This window comes from Lepidochelys kempii, chromosome 1 (assembly GCF_965140285.1).
Source record: "Lepidochelys kempii isolate rLepKem1 chromosome 1, rLepKem1.hap1, whole genome shotgun sequence".
Taxonomy (NCBI): domain Eukaryota; kingdom Metazoa; phylum Chordata; order Testudines; family Cheloniidae; genus Lepidochelys; species Lepidochelys kempii.
In genome coordinates, this window is record NC_136380.1 from 97,376,177 (window position 1) to 97,394,598 (window position 18,422).

General features: G+C 42.7%; 1 protein-coding gene across 2 annotated transcripts in view; it reads left to right on the plus strand.

The window, feature by feature from the left end:
- Nucleotides 1–548: 548 nt before the first annotated feature.
- Nucleotides 549–18,422, plus strand: part of CLDN10 (claudin 10) — a 110,397-nt gene continuing 92,523 nt past the window's right edge. The window contains exons 1-2 of one of the 2 annotated variants that reach the window (XM_073347911.2): nt 549–783; nt 4,034–4,198. In XM_073347911.2, the coding sequence (XP_073204012.1) occupies nt 555–783; nt 4,034–4,198 (394 nt within the window). In that variant the 5' untranslated portion in view covers nt 549–554. Of the gene's footprint in view, nt 784–3,811; nt 4,199–18,422 lie in introns of those variants that run through there. The other variant, XM_073347929.2, reaches the window with a different exon arrangement.

Genomic DNA, 18,422 nt, shown 5'->3' on the forward strand with positions numbered 1-18,422 from the left:
GGGCAGGATGTATTTAGGTATCTAGCTCCCACTGGTCTGGTCCTCTAGATGCCTGACTGACATGCCAGAAGGAGGCACTTCCCTCTGCTCAGAATTCCAGGAGAAGGTTCATGGCTGAGAGTTAGGCACCAAAGCCAGGTCAGCTGCTGAGACAGAGGCCTGCTAGGGCATGGGCTCTCATGAAAAGCTAGAGAAAGCCCCAATTATAGCCAATAATCCAATGGTCAGCAGTACCGGATTTACCATGGTGCCAGGCCCAAGGTCCAAAGGGGGCATGACCCACTCTTCTCCTCCCCCCGCTCTCTCCTGTGGGGGCAGAAGCTTGCCAGAGCAGGGCAGGCTCCGCCAGCAGCCAAGCTCCTCCCCTGCCTCTTCCCACAGCGTGCTACAGTTCCCTCCCCTCCTCCTCTCCCTGCTGCCGATCAGCTGTTTGCCGAGGGGGAAGAGCGGAGCCTCAGCATGCTCGCTGCTCCAGGGAGGAGGTGGAGAAGAGGCAGGGGTGGGGCCTTGGGGAAGGGACTGGAATCGGGGCATACCCCCTCCAGTCCCCTTCCATGAGCACCCCCATGACCCCAGCCAACACCCCCAGCCCTCTGCCCATCCTGACCCTTGCACCCCCTCACGCCTCCCCAGCCCCCTGCCCTGACTCCTGCAACCCCCCGCACATAACCAGCCCTCCCTGTGTCCTGACTCCTGCACCCCCCCACATCCCCATCCCCATCCTGAGCACCAAACGGGAGCTCCTGCACCCCCCCCTGTCTCACCAAACAGGAGCTGCCCCAGGTAAGTGATCCACACCCCAACCTCCTGAGACCCCTCCCTCACCCTCCTGGCCAGACCCCGCACCACAATGTTTTTTTTACAATATTTGGAAAGATCATTATGTGGTCCATCGAGACCCTCTGCGATTTTCAAGTAGTCTGTGGAAAAATAAGTTAGATTACAAAAACAACCAAGGTACCTCACTTTATTTTCATTTACTTGCTATTACTTATAGGAGGAGAATGAAGAAAAAAAAAGAACAAAAAACGGGGGCGGGGGGAGATAAGAGAAAATGTTCTTTTTCTTGGCTGGGTCCCAAGGAGAGGCCCCAAAAATGAAGCTGAGCACAGGGATGGGGGGCACCACTAACTCTAAATCCACCACTGGCTGTCACATCACCTGGGCTGGGGATACTGTGTCGACTGATCCCCACAGTCTCCAACCTACCTGGGCAGTACAGCAGATATGGCCCTGTGGGAGGAGGGGCAGCTCAGTGCAGAGAGAGACAAAGAGAATGGGCTAGAACCAGGTAGGTACCCGCTCTATGTGGGCAGAGGCGGGGGGGATTCTGTTTATCCCCTCCCCAGCCCTGCTGTGCTTGCAGTTTACCCCTGGCCCCTTCCTTGCTCCAGGGAGCAACCCAAGCTGCCACCCCACTGTGCTTTTGACCCCAGCCCCTTTTACAATCATTCCCCAGGGGGGCCCACAAATATGTTTGGCGCCGGGCCCACAAAAAGTTAATCTGGCCCTGGTGGCCAGGGAACTCCCCTGAAGGGTGGGAGATGTGGTTTCAAATCCCTGATCTGCCTGCTTTGGAGCAGAGACTTGAATTCACATCTACCACCACCCAGGTAAGTGTCCAAGCCACCAGGCTACTGGGTATTGTAGGGTGGGAGGTCACTCTCTCTTGTTGGAGCTGTTCTACTTCGTATAAATAATTAAATATTCATTAGGCCAGAGAGAGAGAAAATGACTCTAGTCCAGTGGTTAGGGCATTCAGGTGGGATGTGGGAGAGACAGAGAGACCTAACCCCAAAACACTCAATAGTCTAGTGGGCTAGGGCACTGACTGGGAGGTCGAAGACGTGAATAAAAGTCCCTGCTCCAAATCAGGCAGAGCAGGGATTTGAATTTGGGCCACCTACATTCATAGATTACAAGGACAGAAGGGCCCATTGTCATCTCCTGCTCTGACCTCCTGTATAAGACAGGCCATAGGACTTCCCCAAAATAATTCTTGTTTGAACTAGAGCAGACGTTTTAGAAAAATGTCCAGTCTTGATTTTAAAATGGTCAGTGATGGAGAATCCACCACAACCCTTGGTAAATTGTTCTAATCGTTAAGTATCCTCATGGTTAAAAATGTACACCTTATTTCCAGTCTGAATTTGTCTAGCTTCAACTTCCAGCCAGTGGATCGTGCTATACCTTTCTCTGCTAAATTGAAGAGCACATTATTAAATATTTGTTCTCCATGTAGTTACCTATATATGCATCCCAAGTGAGTGCCTTACCCAGTAGGCCACCAGATGCGCACAATTGCCCCCACCTCGGTTTTGTGACAAATATAATATTTTAGGTAGGCTTTGAGAATGCCTATGGGATTGGGCCCCACTGGAGAGAGAGGCGAGGGAACACCTCATTTAAGAATCCCTCTTTGGACGGCAGGGGCTTCATCTTCATCTTTCTAAGCCCTTGTTACATGTGGGGCAGTATCAGCACTTAGGTGGCTTTGCACATGCCTACTGGCCGAAACTTTTACACCTATGGGACTTGGGCATCTCTGGGGTTAGGTGGCAGCTGAGCAGTGATTTTGAGAATGTCAGTATTGCATAAATGGTTGATTTAGGCACCTAAAGGAGCAGTTAGACACATAATACCTTTGTGGATCTGGCCCTAAGTGTTTACAGGACTGGGCTCCAGTAAGTTGTCATCTGGCTGTGGAAAGGGGTAGTAAGGCATTTCTAGTTGTTTTAAGTTCACCTTAGTTATCAACAGTAAATGCAACATCTCTTGTTCGTGATAACTGGTTAGATAAGTATGGAAACTAGTGAGGCAGCACCTGTGCCTTCAGCGTCTATACTGACTACTTCACTAGAGAATGGACAACCATTAATGTAGAATAGCTTGTTGCTTTGGGGAAAAAAGACAGCTCAGGTCCTGAAGACACATCTTCATTGGTTCTCTCAAGCCCCTGCAAGAATCAATATAGTCCCTAAGAAAAGGTGAAAACCTAATAGTTTTGTATGGCCTAGGTAGATCAGTAACATAATATTTATCCCTGGGGATCTATTCAGTGATGGCATATTTAAATAGTCTCCTCTATTCCATTAGCATTCTAATGCGGAAGAATATGCATAATTTTTAAAGGTATACTTATCTTATGGCACATAGCCGATTACTGTATTATCTGACAGTGAGGCGGAATTGGATTCTTCCTGTATAAATTTACTCATCCTCATTGTTAGAACAATCTGTTACAGGATGTCATTTAGTATTCAGTGGCAATGCTGTCTGTCATCTCTTTAAAAGTAGGTATATTAATAAATACTTTCCATTTGTACTTGGAGTCTGGCAGGTTAATCTATTCATAAGTCAAGAAGCAATCCATTCTCACAGTTTAATTCTGTGTACAGATTTTTTATCTTCCAAAATACAAAGGTGCAAACACAATGCGTGCCCCAAAGACTTTACAATCTTAAAGACAGAGCTACCAGTTCAACTACTGCTGACAAGTGAATTTATTTTAGACTCTTTTAAAATGTATTTTTCAAATAATAGTTGATCCCTTTAAAAGTGTTTTGCTACATCTGCTAACGGGTACTGAACAATTTGGACTCTGCACTTTTTTCTAGGGTTGTTAAGTTTCCAATTAACTAAAAATTAAGCATTAACTAGAATACCAGAAATGAGAAAAAATATAAAAAAATGAAGTTCATTTTTAAAATTAAAAATTAATTTATTGATTTGTAACATCCATCACTAATTATCTAAAAGAAAAAAAATCACACTTTTTGTTTGTCTCTAAATGTCTATGGTGCCTGGGTCTTTAAGGCAAGCAAACATGAAAAATGTCTTGTCCCCATATTAACTTTCTGCAACACTTGTTCAAGTGTAATTTGCTTGTGTTGTACCTATTGCTTACCCAGATGACTGAAGTACTCTCCACATACCACACAGTGACATTGCTAATTGTCCAGGATATAGTGAAAGTCAAGAAGCATGTTAGGGATACAGATTTTAGCTTTGATATTTTGTTTTGGTGGAATAGGAGCTGTTATTGCTGCCACTGCGTCAAATGAGTGGAAAGTAACCAGCAGAGCAACATCAGTTATCACTGCAACTTGGGTTTTCCAGGGTCTTTGGATGAACTGCGCAGGAAATGCACTGGGTGCTTTTCATTGCAGACCTCATTTTACCATCTTCAGACTAGAAGGTAAGTAGAGGTAATTTTACTCGAACTATGACAGTGCATGAAGAACTACATCAGTACAGGGTGATTAAGTAACATTTACAAATAACTCTGAGAATTTCAAGATGTGAGCCTCAGGAGGAAGATAATGATTTTGGTTTGTACAACAGGGTATAACTAGAAACAAGGGTATAAATTTAACAAAAGGAAAATATAAAATTAATATTGGAAATAATTTCCTGACAGTAACATGCATTCCTCTCCTGAGGAAAGACGTAATTCCACTATGTAAGACATTATACAAAAAAAACAAAACACTCCATACTGGACAGAATTCTGGCAAATATACTTTTGGTAACAAACTTCTCTTGGCAGAGGTGGACTAGACTCCCTTGTAGAAATTGGAGATGATAAAGGTCTATGTGAAACTAAATATACTGCTGACAGGAGAGGGTAAGTTATGACAGGATCTCTGACACGTATCAGAACTTCTTACAGTAATTAGGGGCCTGGTCCAATGGTGCATTTGTATATATTCTTCACTATAAGCACATGAGTGTAATGGAACTACGGACATGCTTAGAGCTAAGCACCTATGTACGTGTTTCCAGGATTGGGGATGACATTTTACATGTTAAGTTATAAAGCAGGATATTGTCAAAGGTGAGTTAGAGAGAGAGAGAGAGAGAGATGTATTGTACATCATCTATTGATTTGTAAAAAAGTAAATGTCGGCTGCTCAACTACTGAGTGAAGATGGGGGTGGTTCTCTGTATAGAACAGCATATGGAGAAGCATTTGGTTTAAAATATATGTAGTACTAGTTAAACTTTGAGACACTAAACCATAAAGTCCTTTCTAGAATTTGCATAGTAGAACTACTCAGCTACCAGCAGTCATGCTCCTTCTTTCCCTTGAGGACAAGGGCAAAGGAATTTGCTGAAGCTGGGCTCTCCTGGATGACTGGGGCAAATGAACAAGGTGGAGTAGGTCCACCATAATCCAGTGCGTGGTGGGGGACGGTACTAAAAGAAGACACCGCTAGTAATTTCATGGAATCAGGGAAGAAATCCAGGCCGGAGGCAACCTTGCAAATTCCTCAATGAGAGCTACAAGAATCACTAGTGGGAGTCACTCGTGGCCTGTGGGTCATATAGGCCAATTCCTGGACCTATTGAAGTCAGAAGTTTTGTTCTAGACCTCAGTAGAACCAAAATTTGGCCCATCATGAATAGCTATGAGTTTATACATCTACGCTGCCTTCAGAGCATTTACCTGCTTTGAATACTAGAAATCCATAAAGGAAAAGTTGATTGTCAAAATGACATTATGATGATGATGCAATTATGGGCTTAAAGTTGCAGTCTTGGTATAGGCAAAGCTCCCAGTAAGATCAATGGAACATTTATGTCTCTTTCTACATATTTTATCAGACAGTCCTCAGAACGGCAAAAAATCATGTACTAATTATCTGAATCAGTGAGAAACCTTTTACTTATGTTACAATATAGCTAAAATTAATCAAAAATGGAAAAAAGCTATAAAAACTCAAGTGTACTATTTAAAAATCTGTTCTCTTCTTTTTGAATAGTTGTTTATGGATTGTAATGCTTATTTTTTCTTTAAGTTTTTTTAAAAGAAGAACACTTTCGGTTCAAGAGTATAAGTTAAATTTGTCCTTTAAGTACTTCAGTGACTATAAACTCTCATTATTATAATAATTGTTAGGAAAGTTATTTTCAATATAATCAATCACATTTGTGACTTAAAATTTTACTGCTTTGAACCATTTAATCATTGACTGACTATAACTGGCATAATAAATATGATATGAATATGTATGAATTTTTTAAACAATGTATGTGCAAATCCCAATAAGCTTTTGCTTATTAGTAGTTTATAATAATACAAATATGAAATTAACAGCGTTGAGCAACATGTTCTTATTAAAATGAGATGGCAGCAATAATTTGAATTGACATTTAGGAAAACTAATTTTAATCAGCCAGTGCAAGCACCTCCAAGGTGTCATATTACATGCAGAGAAAAATAGATATGCAAAAATAATGAAGCATTTTGTTTTGTAAAATTACTTAACATCATGATACTCTGAAGAAAACAAGAAATCTGCTGGAAGAGCTTTGCACATAGTGCTATATTGTAAAATATTAATCCACTATTATTCCAAAAGTAACAAAAACTGCTAATGTGTCTTCCAGAGCCCAGTGGTGCTGGAACAGTTTTTATAGTTGGGGTGCTGAAGGTGGAAACCATGTATCTGGGTTATTATTACTACTTCAAACCAGACGGTGTGCCATACCCTTAGTTCCAGCACCTATGCCAGAGCCTCTAGATATCATCATAATTGTTTACATAGTGACTGTGGGCAGGGACTAAGAAATAGCTTTACTATTGCTCACTTATTTTATAGCACTTATTTGCAGTTTGTTATAGCATAAAATACTAAACTGGCTATGCAAGCTCTTCGTTTCTTTAGTAATCTTTAGACAGCTGGATGGGGGGCCAGGAAGAAACAATGCGTTCTAGTCCAAGCTCTTCCACTTACTGGTGTTAATAAACTTCATGGCCTTATCATTTAGCAAGGTATCTTTCTAAATTAAAAGGCAGGAAAGTCTCTTTTCCACATTTTACAAATGGTATAGCTGAGAAGTTCCAGAACTGGAAACTGAATCCTATCTGTCGCATAGCAGACCCAGTTCTCATTCACAGCTATACTGTCTTTCAGAATGGAATTGCCAAACTTATGTGTATGGCAGAGATGTCTGTAACCGTTATACTACCATCATCTCTGCAGCCAGGAATAGTACGCAGGAATCCTGACTGCCAGTGTTCCACTAGGGGTCACCAAATGAAATTAATAGGCAACAGGTTTAAAGCAAACAAAAGGAAGTATTTTTTCACACAATACACAGTCAACCTGTGGAACTCCTTGCCAGTGGATGTTGTGAAGGCCAAGACTATAACAGGGTTAAAAAAAGAACTAGATAAATACATGGAGGATAGGTCCATCAATGGCTATTAGCCAAGATAAGGAGGGATGGTGCCAGAATCTGGGAATGGGCAACAGGGGATGCATCACTTGATGATTACCTGCTCTGTTTATTCCCTCTGGGGCACCTGGCATTGGCCACTTTCAGAAGACAGGATACTGGGCTGGATGGACCTTTTGTCTGACCCAGTATGGCCGTTCTTAAGTACTGACTAGCAAATAGTTGTTTAAACCACTGGTATAGTATGTCACATCTCCTTCTTGTGACTGGTTTACCTAGAGGATAATAGCGTACTACTACTACCAGGTACTCCATTAGCTCAAGTGGTAAAGGTCTGTGTAACTCATGTAAAGGTTCTGGGTTCATAACTTGAACTCATTTTGGTTTAAATATTAGTTATTTAAAAAACATATGTTTAAAAAACATTAAGGTTGCAAAGTCAAGCACTGAAAACCTTAATCCAGCCCCATTATGAGTATTGGTTTGTCTAATTACACAATCACATGCTTTCTGATCTACTGGATTCCTGCTTCACCCAGTGCACAAGATGGACAGTGAATGGGGCACAGGGTTGCAAGAAGGACAGGGATGTTCTCTTGTGGTTAAGGCACTGGAATAGAAGACGAGAGCTGGGTACTTTTCCTGGCTCTATCACATCATTGTACTGTATATGAGGTTGGGCAACACTCTATCATACCCAAATATTAGAAAGTCTAGAACTTAACAGAGAAGGCCCTGATCCAGCAGAGCACTTAAGCGCTGAAATAATTTAATGCAATTCTCATTGTCCCCAACTTACACTGCTTGCCTAAATGTATGTTTGCCCCTTAGCATATGCAATGGTCAAAAATAACAAACCACTATGAGATTACTAAGTACCATTTCCAATAATCTTCTAGAAACAAGTTAAAATATAGGCAAAGAAGTAAAATTAAGTGTGTAGAATTTTTGTAAAGAAAACGTAATATTGGTCTGAGGTATTAGCTGGATACCACTGAAACATTCTTGCAGCTTTAATTTGTGCATAACAAAGGTGTTTTGGTTTTTTTGGGGGCAGGTGGGGATTGGTTTTCTTTTAATAGCACGCTAAGCTCCACATTCTGTATTATTGATTCTTCTGCTGTGTTAAAGTCTTCTGAAAAAAGAAAAGGAGTACTTGTGGCACCTTAGAGACTAACCAATTTATTTGAGCATGAGCTTTCGTGAGCTATAGCTCACTTCATCAGATGCATACCGTGGAAACTGCAGAAGACATTATATACACACAGAGACCATGAAACAATACCTCCTCACACCCCACTGTCCTGATGGTAATAGCTTATCTAAAGTGATCATCAAGTTGGGCCCAACTTATCACTTTAGATAAGCTATTACCATCAGGACAGTGGGGTGTGAGGAGGTATTGCTTCATGGTCTCTGTGTGTATATAGTGTCTTCTGCAGTTTCCACGGTATGCATCCGATGAAGTGAGCTGTAGCTCACGAAAGCTCATGCTCAAATAAATTGGTTAGTCTCTAAGGTGCCACAAGTACTCCTTTTCTTTTTGCGAATACAGACTAACACGACTGTTACTCTGAAAGTCTCCTGAGAAATCCTTGCTTTTGTTCATTAGGGTGTACTATTTTATACCATAAAGTAGATATTTTATTAATCTTATGTAGCAACATTTTCCTTGAAGACCCAGAAAGTCTTCTGTTGGAGTTTTAACTTCTAGCTCCTTATTTTTGAAAAGATAAATTGTGAAGATTTAGCTCGTTCAAACCAACGGATTTCAAAAGCTAAATCCACCCACACCTTACAGTTAAGTGCAGTTATTCTTCTCAACTGGAAGGCCTTCTATGAGGTTTTCCCCACATGCTTCTAATTTTTTAAAATATTCCATGTTGTTCTACAGAAATCAGTGACACCAACATGCATAACTGTTGATATTTTCATATTCAAAGGAAATCAACTAAAATGTGGTATCTTATTTAACATGAGGCTCTTCTTCTACCGCTGACAATCAGATACAAGACATGTCTAAGATTTATATTTGGTTACACAGTACATTTGTTCAAAGTGATGAACACTGATTCATATTTCCAAAGGAAATGTGAACTTAGGAGTTCTGTATTTCCTTTCCCAGATGGAGATGTTCCAAAATGCTCTCCTATTTGTAGACTGCTTTTCCTTTCTCCAAAAGTGACATTATGATAAGACAGAATGAAAACTACTTCTACTGACATCAATACCCTGTATATAGCAGAAATAGGAGAACAAGCCACACCAAAAAGAGTGAAAAGTGACTCACTGACCCCATTTTATCATGTTAATTAATTGACCTACCAGCGGATTCATCCTTCACAGGGACATAAGCACCTTCTCAGCTACAAGGCTGGCCAAAAAAACAAACAAAACAAAGAGCTGTTCGGAGCTCAGCCTCCAGGGCAAGCCTTGCAATGCACAGGTCAGCTCTATTTTCAATTCCAGAAGCGGCACAAGGTAGGGGAGGAAACAGTATAATTAATTAAAAGAACAACACACACTGCCACCACCACCTAGCTCTTATATAGTGCTTTTCTTCAAGAGATCTCAAAGTACATTACAAAGGAGGTAACGCCATTATTGAGAGCGGGTTCAGAGGGAGAAACAATTTATGGTCTGATTTTACCTCCTTCCAGCATCTTTGGGCTTCACAAAACCTAAGGCCAGCCCTGCTCTGTTGCTATGAAATAGCCTCTCATATCCTGGTTACATAATAAGAAAAGGAGTACTTGTGGCACCTTAGAGACTAACCAATTTATTTGAGCATGAGCTTTCGTGAGCTACAGCTCACTTCATCAGATGTATGCCGTGGAAACTGCAGCAGACTTTATATATACACAGAGAATATGAAAAAATACCTCCTCCCACCCCATTGTCCAGCTGGTAATAGCTTATCTAAAGTGATCATCAGGTGGGCCATTTCCAGCACAAATCCAGGTTTTCTCACCCTCCACCCCCCCACACAAATTCACTCTCCTGCTGGTGATAGCCCATCCAAAGTGACAACTCTTTACACAATGTGCATGATAATAAAGTTGGGCCATTTCCTGCACAAATCCAGGTTCTCTCACCCCCTCACCCCCCTCCCAAAAACCACACACACAAACTCACTATCCTGCTGGTAATAGCTCATCCAAAGTGACCATTCTCCCTACAATGTGCATAATTAAGGTGGGCCATTTCCAGCACAAATCCAGGTTTTCTCACATCCCCCCCACCCCCATACACACACAAACTCACTCTCCTGCTGGTAATAGCTCATCCAAACTGACCACTCTTCAAGTTAAAATCCAAGTTAAACCAGAACATCTGGGGGGGGGGGGGTAGGAAAAAACAAGAGGAAACAGGCTACCTTGCATAATGACTTAGCCACTCCAAGTCTCTATTTAAGCCTAAATTAATAGTATCCAATTTGCAAATGAATTCCAATTCAGCAGTTTCTCGCTGGAGTCTGGATTTGAAGTTTTTTTTGTTTTAAGATAGCGACCTTCATGTCTGTGATTGCGTGACCAGAGAGATTGAAGTGTTCTCCGACTGGTTTATGAATGTTATAATTCTTGACATCTGATTTGTGTCCATTTATTCTTTTACGTAGAGACTGTCCAGTTTGACCAATGTACATGGCAGAGGGGCATTGCTGGCACATGATGGCATATATCACATTGGTGGATGTGCAGGTATACGAGCCTCTGATAGTGTGGCTGATGTTATTAGGCCCTGTGATGGTGTCCCCTGAATAGATATGTGGGCACAATTGGCAACGGGCTTTGTTGCAAGGATAAGTTCCTGGGTTAGTGGTTCTGTTGTGTGGTATGTGGTTGTTGGTGAGTATTTGCTTCAGGTTGCGGGGCTGTCTGTAGGCAAGGACTGGCCTGTCTCCCAAGATTTGTGAGAGTGTTGGGTCATCCTTTAGGATAGGTTGTAGATCCTTAATAATGCGTTGGAGGGGTTTTAGTTGGGGGCTGAAGGTGACGGCTAGTGGCGTTCTGTTATTTTCTTTGTTAGGCCTGTCCTGTAGTAGGTAACTTCTGGGAACTCTTCTGGCTCTATCAATCTGTTTCTTTACTTCTGCAGGTGGGTATTGTAGTTGTAAGAAAGCTTGACAGAGATCTTGTAGGTGTTTGTCTCTGTCTGAGGGGTTGGAGCAAATGCGGTTGTATCGCAGAGCTTGGCTGTAGACGATGGATCGTGTGGTGTGGTCCGGGTGAAAGCTGGAGGCATGCAGGTAGGAATAGCAGTCAGTAGGTTTCCGGTATAGGGTGGTGTTTATGTGACCATTGTTTATTAGCACTGTAGTGTCCAGGAAGTGGATCTCTTGTGTGGACTGGACCAGGCTGAGGTTGGTGGTGGGATGGAAATTGTTGAAATCATGGTGGAATTCCTCAAGGGCTTCTTTTCCATGGGTCCAGATGATGAAGATGTCATCAATATAGCGCAAGTAGAGTAGGGGCTTTAGGGGACGAGAGCTGAGGAAGCGTTGTTCTAAATCAGCCATAAAAATGTTGGCATACTGTGGGGCCATGCGGGTACCCATAGCAGTGCCGCTGATCTGAAGGTATACATTGTCCCCAAATGTGAAATAGTTATGGGTAAGGACAAAGTCACAAAGTTCAGCCACCAGGTTAGCCTATTTCCTCTTGTTTTTTCCTCCCCCCCCCCCCGCCAGATGTTCTGGTTTAACTTGGATTTAAACTTGGAGAGTGGTCAGTTTGGATGAGCTATTACCAGCAGGAGAGTGAGTTTGTGTGTGTATGGGGGTGGGGGGGATGTGAGAAAACCTGGATTTGTGCTGGAAATGGCCCACCTTAATTATGCACATTGTAGGGAGAATGGTCACTTTGGATGAGCTATTACCAGCAGGATAGTGAGTTTGTGTGTGTGGTTTTTGGGAGGGGGGTGAGGGGGTGAGAGAACCTGGATTTGTGCAGGAAATGGCCCAACTTTATTATCATGCACATTGTGTAAAGAGTTGTCACTTTGGATGGGCTATCACCAGCAGGAGAGTGAATTTGTGTGGCGGGGTGGAGGGTGAGAAAACCTGGATTTGTGCTGGAAATGGCCCACCTGATGATCACTTTAGATAAGCTATTACCAGCTGGACAATGGGGTGGGAGGAGGTATTTTTTCATATTCTCTGTGTATATATAAAGTCTGCTGCAGTTTCCACGGCATACATCTGATGAAGTGAGCTGTAGCTCACGAAAGCTCATGCTCAAATAAATTGGTTAGTCTCTAAGGTGCCACAAGTACTCCTTTTCTTTTTGCGAATACAGACTAACACAGCTGTTACTCTGAAACCTGGTTACATAATATCTTCGCTAATGCCCCAGTTGCTTGCATTTAATCTATACAAACATTCATGATTTTACAGTTAAGCATCCTCCTTTGTAATTTGACAACAATTCAAGGACTGTGTTCTGGATCTGCTAACAATGCAACAGCAGTGTAACACACCTCCTCTACAACGTAAAGTCTGAATTACTCACAGCCACAAGGATATGTGATTTGTGCATTGGCCTACTAAACCCAGGGTTGTGAGTTCAATCCTTGAGGGGGCCATTTGGGATCTGGGGCAAAACTTGGGGATTGGTCCTGCTTTGAGCAGGGGGTTGGACTAGATGACCTCCTGAGGTCCCTTCCAACCCTGATATTCTATGATATGGATACTCATCTACAAGAAGGGGTTCTACCTGAGGGGTAAAAGGTAGTGGTATTCCAAACTCTGCCTACAAAATAAACTTCATCTATTCAAGAAGCCAAAATGAGACACCATTCCCAGCAGATAGTGCAGATGTTCAGAATATGATTCTGTGCACTCCAGTGGGTAGACTTGGGCAAAAAAAAAAATCAGCAAAAAGTAAATTCACCCCCCCAACTGCATTTTTCTGCAAACAGTTTCAGCTGAAAAACAAAACATGCAAAAATGTTGAAACAGTTTGTTTTAGCCATTTCAAAAGGAAATGTTTTGACTTTTCATTCTTGAAATGATATTTGTTTTCAAAAGTTAGCTAAGAAGAAGTGAAAGCCACTCAAAAACAACCTGAAATAAGGCACCAAAAGAGTTGTTTTGGGTCAAACAAATGTTTCATTTGACCCAAAATGAATTTTTTTTCATTTCAGCAAGAAAAAACAAAAAATTTCCATTTGGATTTGGACAGAATAATCAATTATTTGCTCAACTCTACTACTGGGCTCCCCTCAGTGTGGTTTGGAGGGCCACAGAGCCCAGCAACTGCACATGGCTGCCCTGCTATCCTTCTTGGTAACATTGTTATTCTTCCATTGACTGCCTTCTTTCCTATCTGTGCAGCAGCAGCTTCAAAGAGCATGAAGAAGCAGCTAACGCTGTCTGGAACAGCATTAACTCCCAATCACCCACTCAGATATCTAGGTGGGTTGCAGGAAAGCAGACTGGAAAGAGTAACTGCTCCCCTATAGAGCCCTGCGTGGGACTATTTTTTTAATCCCGCTCCCGTCCCATCCCACCCCGCAATACCCACTCCCACCTGCATTGTTTCTTGCATTTTTTCCCCGCTCCCACCTGCAAAAACCTTAGATCCCACAAATCCCGCATGAGAGACAAATTTCCCCATGCTACTAAAAACTAAAACCAACCAAACAGGTTGGTTAATATATTAGATATATAAACAGAATTCAGAATCAACTTTTACCAATAAAAGAATAAAACAAATCTTGCTTAAACCATGTAAAAAGATACTTCAACTCCTGTTATAACAGACATCTAGTCTTTCTATCCCTCACTATAATTAAGTATTAAAAACTTTATTTAAAAACAAAAAAGAAAAACTTGCTTTACATTGCTGAAAGTCTATTTATGACAAACTGATGAGCGATGTTGTGGTTTCCCACAAAATTACCGCTGTCTTGTTTTTTGCACATCCCATCCCGCCCAAAGAGGCGACGCTGGGGGCAGAGGAGGTGGGAAGGGTTGGCCGCCTGCCCCCCCCAGAAGCCTGCTAGGGGCACTTGACTCAGTAGCCAGCCCCGGCTGGGGAGAGCAAGGGGCGGGGCCAGAGCCTCTCCTCTTCCAGCCATGCTGCACGGTGCAGCGCAGTGGCTGCCCTGGGGCTCAGCTTCTCTAGGGACAGTGGCCGAGCGAGCCGGAGCCCTCCCCAGCATCCTCAGAGACAGCTCCTGTCCCCAGAAGCTGAGTCTGGGCAAGGCAGGGAGTGGCGACAGTGGCAGTCCTCTCCCTGCCCGGGTCAGCTTCTGGGGACAGGAGCCAACTCTGAGCGTGCCGGGGAGGGTGGGGGACTCTGGCTCGCTTGGCCACTGTCACCAGAAAGTGAGCCTGGGGGGGCAGGTGGCCTTTGGGTTAGGGTTAGGGTTAGGTTTAGGGCATGGCTCCGCAGCCTGGCTGCCAGAAGAGCAGCCGAACAGCCAGGGGAAGCCAGGCCGGCACAGCAGGAGGACAGCCCAGGTAAAGTGGGATGGGGAGGATGGGATGGGGAGAGTGTGGGGGCCCTCACCTGGGGGCAGTGCAGGGAAGAGTCACATGGGGGTGTCACCTGTCCCTCCCCCTTAGCTGGTGCCCCTCTTTGTGTCCCTCCCACTAGTCACCTCTGCCTGCCTACAACAAAGTATATTTTATCCATTCCCACTATTATAGCAGTGGATCCTGCAGGACCCACAGGATTCCAGTCCCGCCGCAGGGCTCTACTCCCCTGCTCAGCTCCCTCCCTAGAGAACGACATCTTATCCCTGCAGTTGACCGAGGGCTCATAAAATACTTCTAAAGAGTAATTTTTTGCTTTAGGAATGCATCATATGGCAGGTATTTTCCAAAAAAAAACTTCCAGAGATCTTCATTCTCCTCCCGCACTTCAGTCTGAGCATGCTGAACTCTGTGTGCTATCCTATCAATACAGTCACTGTACTTTACAGGAACAAAGTAGAAACATTTCCAGCAAATGTACTTAATACAAGTGTGTTTGCCAAGTGACTCTGCAGCCTTCTTTGGTTATGATTTCGAGAGGTGTTTTTGTTTAAATGAGAAACCAAGTGGAAAGGTTTCCTATTCCCTCACCCTTCCTGTCTGCAAATACTTGCTTCCTTGGTACACAATCATTGTAAATTTCAGAGTAGCAGCCATGTTAGTCTGTATTCGCAAAAAGAAAAGGAGTACTTGTGGCACCTTAGAGACTAACCAATTTATCTGAGCATGAGCTTTCGTGAGCTACAGCTCACTTCATCAGATGCATAAAGTGGAAAGTACAGTGAGCAGATTTTATATATACACACAGACCATGAAAAAATATACATTGTAAGGAGAGTGATCACTTAAGATGAGCTATCATTATATCATAAGCATTATAAGATATGGGAGAAAATCATGTGATCCTGTTGGTAAAATGCTGGCAGTACATCACTTGCTTATCGTCCACTTTCCTGTCTATCATGTAGCTTAAAATAAGAAAATGTTCAACTATCGCCTTTAGGATCACGGATTAATATATCCACTGCAGGGTCACTATGGAGACCCTTCCCGCTCCCAAATGATCTTAAGAACGACAATGGGGAGCAGGAGAAAGATGTAGGTCAGTGGCCTGGGCCATCAGATCAGATTCACACCCATTCTAAGACCTTAAGGAGCCAGGGTCAGTGGTGATTTAGCCTTAATGGAAGCAGAGCCAGGAAGAAGGTAGGATCAACTTCCTCCCCTTCCCCTATTTACCTGGAATTTAATAGGTCATGTCTGGTGGAATATGTGGCAACAAGTAGTTCCAATGTGGAACCCCTTGGGCAAGAGATCATGAGACTGAGCTAGCAGAGAATGTACACAGCAGCAGCTACTTGAGAGCAAATTGGGCAGCCTTACGGCAGTGTGAAATTAAGAGAGTGGGGAAATTAAAAGGCTGAGTCACATGGAGCCTGAGAAAAATGTGGGGGTGGAAAAGAAGCAGGGAGTAGAGCAGGCCCAGACAAGGCAGCTGCAGGTCTATAGATGGAATCAGAACTGGGACTCAGTGATTAGAAAAGCTGTCCAAGCAGAGCAGTGGTAACTAGCCTGGAGTCGGAGCAGAGGCAGCACTGGGAGGCAGGCACGGTCCAGAGGAGTATTACCCCAGTAATGTGTCCAGCCCCTGGTGCTCTGTTCACAAATGTTTGTAGCTGGTAAAAGGAAGTAGAGGAGATCTGGGAAGCAACTCATGTGTTAGTATTAGTGTTTTGTGCACTCTCACCTCTAGAAAAAAGAAAAAGAGGACGGACTTGTGGCACCTTAGAGACTAACAAATTTATTTGAGCATAAAATTTCATGAGCTACAGCTCACTTCATCGGATGCATCCGATGAAGTGAGCTGTAGCTCACGAAAGCTTATGCTCAAATAAATTTGTTAGTCTCTAAGGTGCCACAAGTCCTCCTTTTCTTTTTGCGGATACAGACTAACACGGCTGCTACTCTGAGACCGCTCACCTCTAGGGCGCCCCTAATACCTGTTACAAGGAACTTCGCTTCTTTTGACCACTTTTGACCCTGGAGTGGCCTGTCTCTCTCCAAGTCTTCCATGGCCTGGCTCTCCAGCCAGGTCACCTTTAAGTGCTTTAAAGTGCAAGCCAGCCAGCAACAGCCATTTCAAATTGTGACTATTGTCTCAGTGCTGCTCTCACTGAAATGACTTTTTTTTTTGCCAGTAGGCTCACTCCTGTTCCTGTTGAAATCAAAGTTCTGTCTACAGTCTTAGCAAAGGCTAAATATTAAAACAGCAAAAAATAGACCATTTAAAAGAATTGTGGACATTTTTGTTAATGAAAAGCAGAAAAGTCTAAAATAACCGAGAGAACATGGTCAAGGTATTTTCAATACTTTATCTTTATTTTTTAAACTTTATGTCCTCAGGGAGTTTGAAACAAAAATCTGTAGGAACAAAAAATGTAGCCCATACTTATACAATGGGGGACTATCTGCAAAGCAGTGACTCTGAAATAGGATTTGGGGTCATAACGAATCATCAGCTGACCAGGAGTTTCCAGTACTGAGATCACATAGGCTAATCTGACCTTTGGATTTATAAACTGCAGAATCTTGAGTTGGAGTAGGGAGTTTAGATTACCTCTGTATTTGGCACTGGGACAATCGCTGCTAAAACACCATGTTTTGGTGTCCACAGTTCAAGAAGGATGTTTATAAACTGGCGACAGTTCAGAGAAGAGCCAGGAGAATGTTTGCAATTTCGGAAAACATGCCTTATTGTGATAGAGTGAGCTCCTTGAGTTTATTTTGCTTACCAAAGACAAGGTTCAGGGGTGTCTTGATCAGTCTATAAGTACATATGTGGGGAGAACAAATCTGATAACAGAGGTTTCTTGAACTTAGCAGAGAAAGATCTAACATGATCCAATGGCTGGAAGTTGATGCTAGGCAAATTCAAACTGGAAATAATGTGCACATTTTTAACAGTTAACCATTGGAACAATTTACCAGGGGTTGGGAAAATTTTAAAATCAAAATTGTATGTTTTTCTAAAAGATATGCTCTCATTAAAACAGGAATTAATTCAGGCAAGTTCTATGGCCTATGTTATACAGGAGGTCAGACTAGATTATCACAATGGTCCCTTCTGGCTTTATAATCTATGAATTTTCAACAACAGAACTCCATGTATGATGAACTTTCTGTGAAGATGAAAAGTCTGTTTCTAACCAAGAATAGTTGTTGCTGTGAGTGAGTCATAGAGAGTTACTTCCTGAGACAGAGACTTTATTGGCAAACTTCACTTCTCTCCACTAAGGAAAAACAATAGTATTGTTCACCATAAGGAAACAAAATATGCTCTTTTAGGTCTTAAGTGTTTTGTCTCTTGTTTGCTTTTATTTTAATTTTACCAATTAGCCGATTTTCTATATAGCTTTATAGTTTTCTTTCATTTTCTTTGTTCCATGAAACTGTGTACTAGTCATTGTTAAGCAACTGTGTAATTTTACTATCCATGCCAAAAACCGCAAAAGCTACCACCGAACGTTTAACCTCCTTTTTCTAAGTAAGCTAGTCAAGAAGCCAGCAAAACCACCTTTCAGCGCCATCTGTCAGCATTATGGATTCTTTGAGGCAGGCTTCAGGTCAGGGCATGATACAAAGACAGCACTTGTTGCTCTGGTGGATGATCTCTTCCTGTCCATAGACAAGGGAAGTACATCCTTGTTCATCCTGCTTGACCTTTCTGTGCCATTTGATAATGCAATGCTGATCACTA